At 45.6% G+C, this 14,766-nt stretch overlaps 1 protein-coding gene across 21 annotated transcripts in view; it reads left to right on the forward strand.

Annotated features, from left to right (window-relative positions):
* The window catches only part of LOC119962070 (R3H domain-containing protein 1-like), a 189,645-nt gene that overhangs the window by 97,512 nt on the left and 77,367 nt on the right, over positions 1–14,766 (forward strand). For all 21 annotated transcript variants that reach the window (XR_005459795.1, XR_005459796.1, XR_005459797.1 and 18 more), the window contains one exon: positions 8,311–8,434. Coding sequence is in view for 17 of the 21 variants with exons in the window: in XM_038789903.1 (XP_038645831.1) it covers positions 8,311–8,434 (124 nt within the window). In the remaining 4 variants the exon portion in view is untranslated. The remainder of the gene's footprint in view (positions 1–8,310; positions 8,435–14,766) is intronic.

Raw genomic sequence — 14,766 nt, forward strand, 5'->3', positions numbered from 1 at the left:
GTCCCAAAAGACGTGCTGTTAGATGAATTGGACATTCTGAATTCTCCCTCCGTGTACCTGAACAGGCGCCGCAGTGTGGCGACTCGGTGACTTTCACAGTAACTTCATTGCAGCGTTAATGTAAGCCTACTTGTGACACTAATAAATATTATTATTATGTACCTCTTCCAACACCCACTTGTTTACAAATGCCTGATGTGTTGTCTACTTGTTTAAAGTAGAAGATATTCCCATTTCAGCAATCTTGAAGAACTACCTGAGAGTGGAATCATGAAGGTCCAACAGCATTACTATGTAGGCTCGGTTGATATTTACCGTTAACATTTGTGCAGACAAAAGCAATGCCCATCTTTGCAAATGATGGAATTCCCATGTCTGGTCCAAAAATGGTAGTCACTGGACAATGATCCGTCAACAATGTGAACTTTCCCCCATGCAAGAATTGATGGAACCTCTTTACTCCAAAAATTATCCCTGATGCTTCCCTTTCAATGTGGGTATAATTACTTTCAACTTTGTTTGCGGTTCGCAAAGCAAATAACATGGATATTTCTTCACCAGATGTCATGATGTGAGAGACCACCGCTCCTACACCATAAGGCGATGCATCACAAACTAACTGTAAAGATATTGTAGGACCAAAGTGCATGCGAACTTCAGATTGAAGTAACAGTTCTTTGGTTTGCACGAAAGCATTGTTGCATTGATCCAACCATTTCCATTTCTTGTTCGGGCACAAGAATGAAATGGTTTCAGAAGTTTCCTAGTTTGAGACAAATGTTCCCAGGAAGGAATGTACCTGGTTAATATTGTGAGATGCAAGCTCCTTGGTCATGACCTTAACGTTTGAAAGAGAGTTGTGAAGGCCACTGGCATCAATCACATGTCCCAAATTTTCAGCTGAGGATTAAAATAACTCATAGTTTTGCTTATAGACTCTCAGACCATAGTCTTCCAATCTCTGGAGAATGGCATCCAGATTTTGATGTCTTCCAGTAGGAAGGATGTCATCCAGATAGCACTGGACTCCGCTCAGGTACTGGATCTGCTCCATTACTCTTTGAAATGATGCAGGAGCTAATGTGATACGTAACGGCGCTCTTCGGTACTTGAACAAGCCTTGATGTCACAATTGTCAGAAGTTCTTGTGATTTCTTGTTCACATTCATCTGGAAATAAGCTTGGCTCAGATCAATTTTGCTGAAATGTTAGCCTCCTACCCCTCCTGCAAACAAATCATCAATGTGAGGTAATGGGCACTTAACACTGGACGTGTAATGACCTTGAAGGAGTCCACAAAGGATCCCGCTTTCTTCATGACTGGAGCTATTGGTGTGGCCCACTTTTTGATGCTGAAATATTCCAAGGCTCCAGACTTCACAAGCTTCTTTAAGTCTGCCTCCACCTTTGGCATAATAGCATATGGTACAGACCTTGCCTAAAAGCATTTTGCTTGGTTCCTTTCATTTTCAGTTTACCTGTGATGTCTTTTCATGCTCCCTAATTCACCATTGAACACAACAGGGTGCATCTTTGAAATTTTTGCAAGGCCTGATTCTGCATTGGTGGTCATGTTGACTTCGGCCCAGTTCAGTTGAATCTTCTCTAGCCGTCAGTGGTGAATCGTTTCCCTTTGCGACATGTGGAGACAAATCTGCTGTTTTCCCATCAAGTTGCACAGTTACTTCAGTGCATCCCTTCAGTGGAGCCACTCCCCTCCTGTGTATATCTTCAGCACAAGTCTTGAGGGAAGATAGGTAGTCTCTGGCACCAACGAGACTGCTGCCCCAATGTTTACTGTAATCCTTACTGGCTGTCCATCCAGAAGTGGAGTGGCCCAGTATTAGTGTGTAGTACCAATAATTCAGTGATATGGCTCCTCTGGCAGTGAGTGACTTTGTTTTCATTGACTCTTTTGTACTGCATGGACATTCCCCCTCATTATTTTGTTTAATGCTGCCTTGGTTTGTCCTTGCTTCTTTGTACTTGGAGCTTGCTTTTTCTTCCCCGTGTCCTTTTTTTCTACAAATTTGGTATACATGTCTTTACAACAATAATCAGCGGCAGAATATCCTTGCTTTGCACATAAACAGGAGCAGAATTAGGCTTCGATCCATCGAATCTGCCCTGCCATTCAGTCAAAGCTGATAGTTTTCTCAGCCCCATTCTCCTGCCTTTTCCCCATAACCTCTAATCCCCTTATTAATCAAGAACCTATCTATCTCTGTGTTAAAGACACTCAGTGATTTGGTATCCACAGGCTTCTGCGGCAAAGTGCTCCACAGATTCACCAACCTCTGGCTGAAGAAATTTCGCCTCATCTCTGTTTTAAAGGATCGTCCCTTTAGTCTAAGGTTGTGCCTCTGGTTCTAGCTTTTCCTATTAGTCGAAACATCCTCTCTACTTGTGGAAGCAACCTCTCCATGTCCACTGTATCCAGGCCTCGCAGTGTCCTGTAAGTTTCAATACGATCCCCCCTCATCCTTCTAAACTCAATGAGTACAGACCCAGAGTCCTCAACCTTTCCTCATACGACAAGCTCTTCATTCCAGGGATCATTTTTGTGACCCTCCTCTGGACCCTTATCAAGGCCAGCACATCCTTCCTTAGATACGGGGCCCAAAACTGCTCATAATATTCCAAATGGGGTATGACCAGAGCCTCATACAGCCTCAGAAGTACATCCCAGCTCTTGTATTCAAGCCCCCTCAACATGCACGAATCTCGAGATTCTCGGGTACCAATTCTGCAGCTGTTTTGTGCTATCGAGGTCGCAAACGCATTGCTAAGCTTCCTTTGCAGCCAGCTCCATAGAAATAGTGACTTCCATAACATTCTGCAGAGTAAGTTACTCTTAGTTAGCAAATGTTTCAGTATCACTTCGCTGCAGAGACCAGTCTGTCCCGACAGGTGACAGTGTTAGCATTGCTGCCTCACAACTCTAGAAACCTGGGTTTACTTTCGGCATTGGGTGACTGACTGTAGTTTGCACATTCTCCTGGTGTCTGTGTGGGTTTTCTCTGGATGTTCCGGTTTCTTCCCACAGTCAAAATATGTGCAGGTTAGGTGGACTGGCCATGCTCAATTGCTCCTTCGTGTCCAAAGCTCTGCAGGTCAGGTGGGGTTACGGGGATAGGGTGGGGGAGTGGTCCTATGTAGGGTGCTCTTTCAGAGGGTTGGTTCAGACCCGACGTGCTGAATGGCCTCCTCCTGCATTGTAGGTATTCTATGAATAGTGTCATTTAGCACATCTCCAAAATCCCAATATTCTGCAAGATTTGGCCTTTCCCTACCACAGGAGTAATGCCGGCGGTGACAGGATGAGGCCTCCGAATTGGCCACTTCAGGGCATCAGTAGACCTAAAGACATGTGGGCTACCTGACATCTTTCTTGTCTGCATGCATGCATGCACACACACACACACACCATCTGATCTTGAAGGTACAAATTCAGTTTCATGCAACAACTCAGTTTGAAGTGACCATCAGACCGTAACCATAAGATGTAGGAGCAAAAGTAGGCCACTCGGCCTGTTGAGTCTACTCCGCCATTCAATGAGATCATAGAATCCCGACACCTGAGGTCTGAATCGAACCCAGGTCCCTGGCGCTGTGAGGCTGATCAGATGTTATCCTCGATTCTGCTTTCCTGTTTTATCCCCAGCAAGATCAGAAAATGTAGGAGCAGAAGCCGGCCTCCAGATAATGAAAATTGGATAAAACAAGTAATCTAGTTCAAAATGTTGGAGAAGAGCAAGTGATAGTACTTTGTAACATCATCTTTGGATCATCGTTGCTATTTTGATTCTATCAAGCAGTCTAAAATAGGGGCTGGTTTAGCTCACTGAGCTAAATCGCTGGCTTTTAAAGCAGGCCAGCAGCACGGTTCGATTCCCGTACCAGCCTCCCCGGACGGGCGCTGGAATGTGGCGACTAGGGGATTTTCACAGTAACTTGATTGAAGCCTACTCGTGACAATAAGCAATTTTCATTTTCATTTCAAAATGGAGAGCTAACAATATCAACATAAATATCAGCCTCTATTCAGGGGTCTTGTTGCCATGAGACATGATCCTTGAAGGAGTTGAAGAGTTAGCTTTGTTTCTATCCGTAAATCTTCAATTCACTGACTGATGTTGCCAGTAGTAAATTGCTAAAAATACAGGATAATATGAGAAAAGAAGAAAGGAATATATTGGGAATAATTGAAAATATGGATCAAATCATTTCCTCGGGACAGGAGTGGCTCAGTGGGTAGCTATTTTGCCTCTGAGATAGAAAGCCCAGGCAAGTCCCACTCCAGGACTTGTTGACCAAGAAAGAATCCAGCGCCTGATGCAGGCAAACCAGTGTGTATTGCTGCACCCGGTCCCCAGCCAGGATAAATCTGAGGGTAAGTGCAGGAAGGGCAACTGGCTGTAAAATTAGTCATAAAATGTTTGATAGGAAGGAGTGATGAACCATTGTTGTGGTGACCCCACCACCCCTACATACATACAGTGCAGAAGGAGGCCAATCGAGTCTGCACCGACTCACTTAAGCCCTCACTTCCACCCTATCCCAATAACCCATCCTAACCTTTTTTTGGATACCAAGGACAATTTAGCATGGCCAATCCACTTGACCTGCACGTCTTTGGACTGAGAGGGGAAACTGGATCACCCGGAGGAAACCCACTCAGACACTGGGAGAACGTGCAGACTCTGCACAGACAGTGACCCAGCGGGGAATCGAACCTGGGACCCTGGCGCTGTAAAGCCACAGTGCTAGCCCCGTGTGCGACCGTGCTATCCATATTACATGGGAAAAGCCAAGAGAGAAAGAGAAGACCAGTCAAATCATTCCTGCAGGTGATGGATTCCTATCTACCCATCCAAGCTCTTGATGGAGTTGCATGGAGAATTGCAAAGTAGAACATGACAGTAAGACAGGATATGATTCTCCCAAAAGAGAACAAAGTCCCCTTGTGAGCACATTTAGCTGTGTTTCCCGGCACTCTCAGAGCCATGAAACAGATAGCTATTGAACGCGAATCGCATCGAATAAGGGCCATAAACCCGGGAACCTGCGGCCAAAGCTGCACATAGCCCCGTTTTGCACTGTGGGGAGCTCACCATTGTAGCGAGAGATTGGGACGCCATTTTTAAATACAATTACTGACTTACTGCCTCGCTCTAATATGTAGATTTGCTAAAAAGTGAAACCGCCCATTCTGGGCAGGATTCACATAAGACCATAAGATATAGAAACAGAATTAGGCCGCTTGGCCCATCGAGTCTGCTCCGCCATCCAATTATGGCTGCTATTTTTCTTATCCCTACTCTCCTGCCTTCTCCCCATAATCCCTGACCCCCTCATTAATCAAGAACCTATCTATCTTTGTCTTAAAGACACTCAGTGATTTGGCCTCCACAGCCTTCTGCGGCAAAGAATTCCACAGATTCACCACCCTCTGGCTGAAGAAATTCCTCCTCATCTCTGTTTTAAGGGATCGTCCCATTTGTCTGAGATTGTGTCCTCTGGTTCTAGTTTTTCCTACAAGTGGAAACATCCTCTCCATGTCCACTCTATCCAGGCCTTGCAGTATCCTGTAAGTTTCAATAAGATCCCGACTCATTCTTCTAAACTCCAACGAGTACAGACCCAGAGTCCTCAACCGTTCCTCATACGACAAGCTCTTCATTCCAGTGATAATTCTTGTGGACCTTTTCCAAGGCCAGCACATATTTCCTGATATATGGGGCCCGAAATTTCTCTCAATACTCCAAATGGGGTATGACCAGAGTGTTAGACAGCCTCAGAAGTGCATCCCTGGTCTATTATTCTAGCCCTCTCGACATGAATGGTAACATTGCATTTGCCTTCCTAACTGCTAACTGAACCTGCACGTTAACCTTAAGAGAATCGTGAACAACCACTCCCAAGCCCCTTTGTGCTCCTAATTTCCGAAGCATTTCCCCATTTAGAAAATAGTCTATGCCTAAATTTCTCCTTCCAAAGTGCATAACCTCACACTTTTCCACATTTTATTTCATTTGCCACTTCAGGGCCCAGTCTCCTAGCCTGTCCAAATCCTTCTGCAGGCCCCTTGCTTCCTCAATACTACCTGTCCCTCTACAGATCTTTGTATCATCTGGATCTCGCAAGGTGTTGCGAGCCGGGTAGGTCCCCGGAGCGGGGTCTGCCAGCTTTCAACAGCCACGCTCCGCTGCAGCGAGCTGCTTTTCAGGCACTGCGTGGACATTAGATTGCGCCCACAGCCTATGGACATTTGTTGTAAAAATTACAGTTAAAATGGCAGCTATTACAAAATATGCAACAAATGTTTTACTGGCCAAAACATCCAGACCTATAAACCCACCAATAGCACTGACTTATACTCTCCCCCAAATATTGTGAAGCAAAGTATAGCTGTTAAAAAGATAATTTTCTGAAAATTAACCCTGCTGACAACTGAATATACAGTAACTCTTTAATTTCCAGAAGTTTAGGGTGGCACTGTGACTCAGTGGTTAGCACTGCTGCCGATGGCGCCGAAGACCTGGGTTCGATCCCAGCTCCGGGTCACTGTCCGTGTGGAGTTTGCACATTCTCCCCGGGTCTGCATAGGTCTCACCCCCACAACCCAAAATTGCCCCTCAATTGGAAAAATGTAAAACAAAATCCACAAGTTTAATGCATGCTGTAGCATGTGTTAAACATAGGAAAGCCAACTCTGTAATTAAATTTCAGGTGCCACCTCTCACCGCCCCATCCCCCCGCCCTCTTCAAAACCAGTGCCATCTCCATATTTAAAAAAACTACCCTCATTATATATGTCCTTTCCAATGGCCATTTATCCCAAAATTCCTTTCCCTTTTAAATTCCTTCAAACTGCAATCATCCTGCAGCTTTATGTTCATCTCTCCTACACCTCTTGTTTGAAGCCCTTCATATCAGCTTACATCCTGCAACACCGCACAAAACCAGTCCGAGGCATCTCTTGTGGCTCTGCGGCATTAATTTTCATTGGAACAGAGTGTGAATTTTATAAATGTGGATCTCTGCATACAGGTGGAACATTTGATGATGCACAATGTACCCTCTCAATTAGTGATATTATCTTGTCTGTGGGCAGTTCATATTTTTAAAGTCACAGAATTTTAGAAATTTAAACACAGATATCTGCGTGGCCATGCATGTGTGTATCTTAGGACGAAGTTGCTCTCCTTCCATTTACCCAGTTCCAGTTATCTTCAAAAAGGTCTCATTCCACTTCCACCTCTCACTGGCCCCCAGCACACTCCTCTGACAGGTCACATGATAACTTCTAATCTCTCACAATTTCCAACCCTCCTTTTTTTTCACTGTTTCCATTGGCCCACTTCTCTCTTGCATCCCATGAGCCCTCTCGCAGGTCCCATTAGCCCTCCCACTTTCTGAAGATAAGTTTGCGAGAGGAAACTGAGACCTTGTCAGACACCTCACGTCCCACCTTTCTTCCTGCAGGTTCCACAATTCTTGATACACCTCGCCCTCACTCCAGTTCAAGCTCTCTGCTCCTCCAATTACAACACTCACCAGCCACACTCACTATTACTGTTGGGGTTCAATATCCCAATCAAACCTTTTGCTTTGAGCTGTGTGTTTATTCTGATGTGCGGGATGTCTCCGATGGTTTTATGGCCATGCATGTGCTGTGCGCACCTTCTATGGAACATTGATAATGTCTTATGACCATATATGCCATTAATGCACAGATGTGTTTCAGTATAATGGGTTTTATGTTGACCTCATCCTTCAGATTTCGACTTATTTATTTGGTTAGAAAACTACATATTGGAGTGTATTTATTTGGTTAGAAAACTGCATATTGGAGTGTGCTTATCAAATTCGACTCCGGAATAAATACTATGATTGCTTTGCATCTATAACGCTAATCTTGCAGAGAACATCAATTAAGATGGATTGAAAAAAAGCCTATGTTGTAATAATAGGTAGCGAACATTAATCGTGTATCAAGATGGTACCTTTGTGTACTATATAATGATGCTTCTTAATGGTATAAGAAAAGCCCCATATACAAAATGATTATACTCATGTATAATCTTTTGGGGTCCTTAAAGGGGATTGAGATTGTTTTGCAGGACAGATGCTTAACTACAACATTTATGATACACATGATGGTGGTGTATTTAATTGATCGGTGTTATAGTGACATTTTATTGTGAAAATTAGATCATTGTCTGTTGTGTTTATTCAAAAAAAACTTTAGCTAATGTTTCGTAGCAACAATCCTCTTTAAGAACTGTTTTTCTGTTCCTTTTACAGCTGCCTAGTTGTTACTGTGCTCCAGGTCAGTATCCCCATTCCAATCAGCAGTATCGACCTGTAGCCCCTATCCATTACAACACTCAGCAGAACCAGCCATTATCACAAACTGCCCAGCAAACAGGTTAGTTTCTGTTTGTGCACATATTCTTTTGTGTGATAATATATAACCGTTGAAAAAATGTTTTTGTATCTAATCACTTGGTTTTCATTTAAATAATCATCTTAAAGTGCACGGAATAATGTCCCCTAAGAGATGAGGAAGTTAAAGAATTATGATGCTCCCATTTTAAATATTTTGCTACAAAGATAATCCAGACTCATCTTTAAACGATATGCTGGCACCATTTTGTGAAAATAGGTGCTGAATAAGAAAATCTGGAATTTATTTCTCTGAACTTCTCTGCCTTCTGTCGATCTCGGTTCTGGCATATGTTTCAAGGATGTTGAAATGTGAATTGATAATCAGCATTTCTGTGAGCTGTTGAATACGGGGCCGGAACACTGTCTGAGAGTACTAGATTTCTCACAGTGAACCGGTCTCTTTTTCAGCTGCTTCCTTAACTGCGGAGCAACAATGCCTAGATAGATGATTTATCACATCCAAGATGAAATATGATTGACCGAATCTTCTGATCTATATTTCTTTAAAATGCCAGAATGGAATTTTGCTTAGCAGTAATACCTAATAGTCCAACACCGGCATCTCCACATCATTTAATATTCTGTGAATATGAGGATTGACATTGTTTTAATTATTATGATGACAAGTAGGAGATTCCTCATTTGTTTTTTTTATGTAATATTTTCTTGAGGTATTTGAAAATTTTTATAACAATAACATAGACAATGAAATGAAATGAAAACCGCTTATTGTCACGAGTAGGCTTGAATGAAGCTACTGTGACAAGCCCCTAGTCGCCACATTCCGGCGCCTGTCCAGGGAGGCTGGTACGGAATGGAACCGTGCTGCTGGCCTGCTTGGTCAGCTTTAAAAGCCAGCGATTTAGCCAAGTGAGCTCGACAATGACATCAACATGGTAAAATAAACATTTCCCCCCACCCATCTCAATCTTCACGCACCTCAACCATACAACAATCCGGCCCTGGAATACTGCATCTGCTGACATTTTAATTTTCCCGGAGAAAGTCGACGGAACGGCTGCCACCTCCGGGTGAACCCTAACATTGACCCTCTTAAAGCGAATTATACCGGGGAGGCAAATACCAAGACGGCGGCCTCGTTCGGCCCCTGAACTCTACCCCGAAGAACTTACTCATCCTAGCTGCTGTCATGAGTGCCCGGTGGACTACCTTAAATTATATCAGGCTAAGCCTGGCACATACTGAGGAGGTACTAACCCTGCTTAGGGCATACGCCCATAGACCCGCCTCTATCTCTCCTCCTAGCTCGTCCTCCCACTTGCCCTTTAGCTCCTCCACCGGGGTTTCCTCCACCTTCGAAAGCTCCTGGTAAATATCTGATACCTTCCCCTCTCCCACCCAGGTACTCGAAACTACTCTCTCCTGTGTACCCTCTGGCGGTAGCAGCAGAAAGGCCAGCACCTGTTTTCTCAGGAAGTCTCGCACCTGCAAATCCCTAAAACCATTCCCTGCTGGCAATTTAAATTTATCCTCCAAGGCTTTCAACCTGGGGAAGCTCCCGTCTATAAATAGATGCCCCATCCTTCTAATTCCTGCCCTTTGCCAACTCCGGAACTCGCCATCTAGCCTGCCTGGTACAAACCTGTGGTTGTTATGAATCGGGGTCCAAATCAATGCTCCCTCCACTCTCTTGTATCTCCTCCATTGCCCTCAAATTCTCAGAGCCGCCACCACCACCGGACTTGTGGAGTATCGGGCCGGCGAGAACGGAAGATGTGCCGTCATCATTGCTCCCAAACTGGTGTCTTTACATAATGCCGCCTCCATCCGCTCCCATGCCGACCCCTCCCCCACTTCCTAATCATGGCTATATTAGCCTCCCATGAGTAATTGCAGAAGTTTGGCAGCACCAACCGACCCTTCTCTCTCTCTCTCTCTTTCTCTCTCTCTCTCTCTCTCTCTCTCTCTCTCTCTCTCTCTCTCTCTCTCTCTCTCTCTCTCTCTCTCTCTCTCTCTTCCCCCTCCCCCCCGACTGCGCTCCAGCAACACTTTAACACTTTCTTCACTCGCCCACACAAAGCTCAAAATAATCTTAGTCACCCGCTTGAAAAAGGCCTTAGGGATGAAGATGGAGAGGCACTGAAAGACAAACAGAAATCTGGAGAGGACTGTCATCTTCACGGTCTGTACCCAACCATCCAGTGATAGTGGGAGCATGTCCCATCTCTTAAAGTCCCCTTCCATTTGTTCTACCAACCGGGATAGGTTTAACTTGCGCATTGCCTCCCATTCCCAGGCCACCTGGATTCCCAGATATCGAAAGCTCTTCCCTACCATTCTAAGCGGCAGCTCTCCCAGTCTCTTCTCCTGTCCTCTTGCCTGGATCGCGAACATCTCGCTTTTCCCCATGTTCAATTTATACCCAGAAAAATTGCCAAATTCCCCCAACACATCCAACGGGTCCGAAATATACAAGAGCAGGTCATCTGTGTAGAGCGAGACCCGGTGCTCCACTCGAATCAGCCCTTTCCAGTTCCTAGAGGCTCTTAATGCCATGGCCAATGGCTCTATGACTGAGCAAACAGTAACGGGGGGAGGGAGCACCCTTGCCTCGTCCCTCGGTGTAGTTTAAATTACCCCGTCCTCAGCCAGTTCGTACGGACACTCGCTACTGGTGCCTGATAGAGTAACCGCATCCAGTTAAAAAAGCCCTCACCAAACCCAAACCTTCCCAGCGCCTCCCACAAGTAATTCCACTCCATCCAATCAAAAGCCTTCTCTGCATCCATCGCTATAACCACCTCCACCTCCTCTCCTACTGAGGGCATCATAATAACATTTAAAAGCCTTCCAACATTGGCCTTGAGTTGCCTGCCCTTAATAAATCCCGTCTGGTCTTCCCCTATCACCCCTGGGACACGGTCCTCTATCCTTGTGGCCAGCAGTTTGGCATCCACATTCAGTAGAGAAATTGGGCTGTATAGTTCGCATTGCTCCGGATCCTTCTCCCGTTTCAGGATCAATGAAATCGAGGCCTGCGACATTGTTGGGTGTCTTGCTTCGTGAAATGTCCTCACCAGCAGTGAGCTCAATATCTCTAAAAACTTCTAATAAAATAGCACCGGGTAGCCGTCGGGCCCCGGTGCCTTACCCAACTGCATGTCCTCCAGCCCCTTGATTATTTCCTCAATCTCAATTGGGGCTCCCAGCCCTTCCACCAGATCCTCCTCTACCCTCGAGAACCTCAACTGATCCAAAAATTGCCTCATCCCCTCCACCCCAGCCGGGGGTTCCGACTCATATAATTTACTATAGAAGTCCTTAAACATCTCGTTTACCCCCGCTGGGTCCAGGACAGTATTCCTGCCTCTACTCTTTACTTTACCTATCTCCCGAGCCGCCTCCCTTTTCCTGAGCTGGTGCGCCAATATTCTGCTTGCCTTTTCCGCATACTCATAGATTGCCCCCCCCCCCCCCCCCTTGCCTTCCTCAACTGTTACACCGCTTTCCCTGTGGTCATCAGCCCAAACTGCATCTGTAACCTCCGCGGCTCCCTCAGTAGTCCCGCGTCTGGGGCCTCCGCGTGTCTCCTGTCCACCTGGAGTATCTCCTCCACTAATCTATCCCTCTCAGCCCGTTCAGCTTTTTCTCTGTGTGCCTATATCAAGATTAATTCCCCTCTGACCACTGCCTTCATAGCTTCCCAAACTGTCGCTGCAGAGACCTCCGCCTTATCATTGGTTTCCAGGTAGTTCTGGGTGGACTTGTTAACCCGCCCACAGATCGCTTCTTCTGCCAGCAACCCCACATCCAGCCTCCACAGCGGGCGTTGCCCTCTCTCCACACTGGCCCGTAGATCCACCCAATGCGGGGCATGATCCGACACTGCAATAACCGAATACTCAGCATCCACCACCCCTGGCATTAGCGCCCTGCTCAGAAAAAAAAAAGTCGATGCGAGAGTATACCTTGTGGACATGTGAGATAAAGGAAAGCTCCTTCATCTTCATCCTTGGCCGTGCAAACCTCCATGGGTCTACTCCCCCCATCTGTTCCATAAAACCCTTCAATTCCTTTGCCGCAGCCGGCCTCCCTGTCCTGGATATTGACCGGTCCAATTCCAGATCAAGGACTGTGTTGAAGTCCCCTCCCTTGATCAGGTGATGTGAAGTCTGGGATCTTACCTAACACCCGCCTCATAAATTCCATGCTTCAGAGAGTCAGCTAACCCTTGCTGACTTGATAGCGCCCACCCCAGCACCAAGCAGGCTGTTTCCTCATTGTTCTCTCCCCTCTCTCTCTCTCTCTCTCTCTCTCTCTCTTCCCCCCACTTGGATAAACATTTTAAAAGCATCGCATTCCCCAGTAAACAAACATCAGGGGAAAAAAGTGACGAAACAGTCACCTTTATAAAAAACATAATCACCCAATAAGCAGAACCAACCCCAAAGCACATCCCGCCCCCCCCCTCTAACCAACTCCCTGCAAGACAAAGCAACCTTTAACCATCCAAACAACCCCTTATTACAAATAGCACTACTTATAGTTATACAATCCAGCACAACAAATCACTGCCGCAGTACTTCTCCAAGGCTTCAGTGTCTTAATTCGCCTCCAGCTTCTATTCTTTAATAAAGGTCCATACTTCAAAGTAGAAGTCCCGTTCCTCATGTGTGACCCACAGACGGGCTGGGTACAGCATCCCAAACTTCACCCCCTTCTTAAAGAGGCTGTTTTTGCCCGATTGAACCGAGGTCGCCTCTTTGTCAAATCCGCTCCCAGGTCCTGATAAATGCGCAGGTCACAGTTCTCCCACTTGCTGCTCCGTTCTTTCTTGGCCCATCGCAAAACGTGTTCCTTGTCCAGGAAACGGTGAAAGCGTACCACCATGGCCCTCAGCGGCTCGTTCACTCGTGGCTTCTTCGCGAGGGCTCTGTGCGCTCTGTCCACTTCCAGTGGCCATGGGAACGCCCCAGCCCCCATCAACATCTCCATCATGTCCATCGCATAAGCCCTCGCATCCGATCCCTCACTGCCTTCAGGCAGGCCGACAATTCTAAGATTCTGCCTCCTGGACCCGTTCTCCAGGTCCTCCAGCTTCTCCTGCATTCTTTTCTGGCGGTCGTTCATCATCGCCACCTTGGTTTCCAGCAAGGTTATGTACTCGTGCTCGGACACCTTTTTCTCCACCTCCTGGATCGCTCTCCCGTGGGTTTCTTGATTCTGCACCACTTGATTAATTGGGTCCAGCGTGTCCTTCTTCAGTTTGGCAAAGCAATCCTTGAAAAACTTCACCAGCTGCTCCGTCGACCACTGTGCCATCTCCCCGCGGCCCTGCTGCTCCGCCATGCTGTCCTGTGTTACCAGCTCTGTTTGCACCTTCCTTATAGGACTTTGTCTTCTCACACGGCCACTTCTGGTCCAATTCTCCATACACCGGAGGGGGATTTCTCCTTACTGTCTCACTCCTCACCGATTTATCCCATAAAATCCGGGGGGAAACGGGGGAAAAAGGTCCAAAAGTCCGTCACAGGCGGGAGCTATCAAATGTGCGACCTACTCCTCCATGGCTGCCACCGGAAGTGGGATTCTTCATTTGTAATCGTACTTCGATTTAGTTAATTATTGTTAATTGCATGAAATTAACCATTTCTCTGCTTAAAGTGGGATTGTGGAAAATTTATTTCACTCCTCCTGAATTGTCTTTGGTACCAAGTACCTGATCATTTCCCAGTTTTTGTGACCATAAGGTGACTAAAAACATCTAAAAATGGGATGGTGCCTGGAGCCATGAGGAAAGGTTCTGAACCATCAATTTATTTTGTCCTACTTTTCACTCTTCAGGGGAAATTGTACTGAAATAATTGAAACATGTTCAGAGTAATGCTGCAGTCTCCTGCCAGTTTTAGTTCGAACTTTAGATTGTTATCATGGATAACATCTACCATGTAATTTGACCATTGAGTATTTTGCTAAAAGTAGAACATTCTTCCAAGAGAAGTATTTTCTCAGCATCTGGAATGACCGGTGTTCTTGTTTAATAGAGAATATTGTACAGTTTCCCTAATACCTATTTCTTCAGGATTTGATTTGAGAGTTGAAAAGACTACGTATAAGCTACGGTGGATATCTAGTTTTTGTCCAAATTCTATTTAAAATGCAGGTATAATTGTTTGGTATTTTATCTGGGGTAATATGCCATGCCAATTTTGTCACGCTTATTCATTAATAGAAGCGTTTGAGTTTGTCAGCTGATATCACCCCAGAATAGTAACATTAAATTTAATTTTGTATAATATGCTAGATAATCTGTCAGATCTCGGTGTATTATAATTTATGAAACAGTATCCT

Source organism: Scyliorhinus canicula, chromosome 2, assembly GCF_902713615.1.
Source record: "Scyliorhinus canicula chromosome 2, sScyCan1.1, whole genome shotgun sequence".
Classification (NCBI taxonomy): Eukaryota; Metazoa; Chordata; class Chondrichthyes; order Carcharhiniformes; family Scyliorhinidae; genus Scyliorhinus; species Scyliorhinus canicula.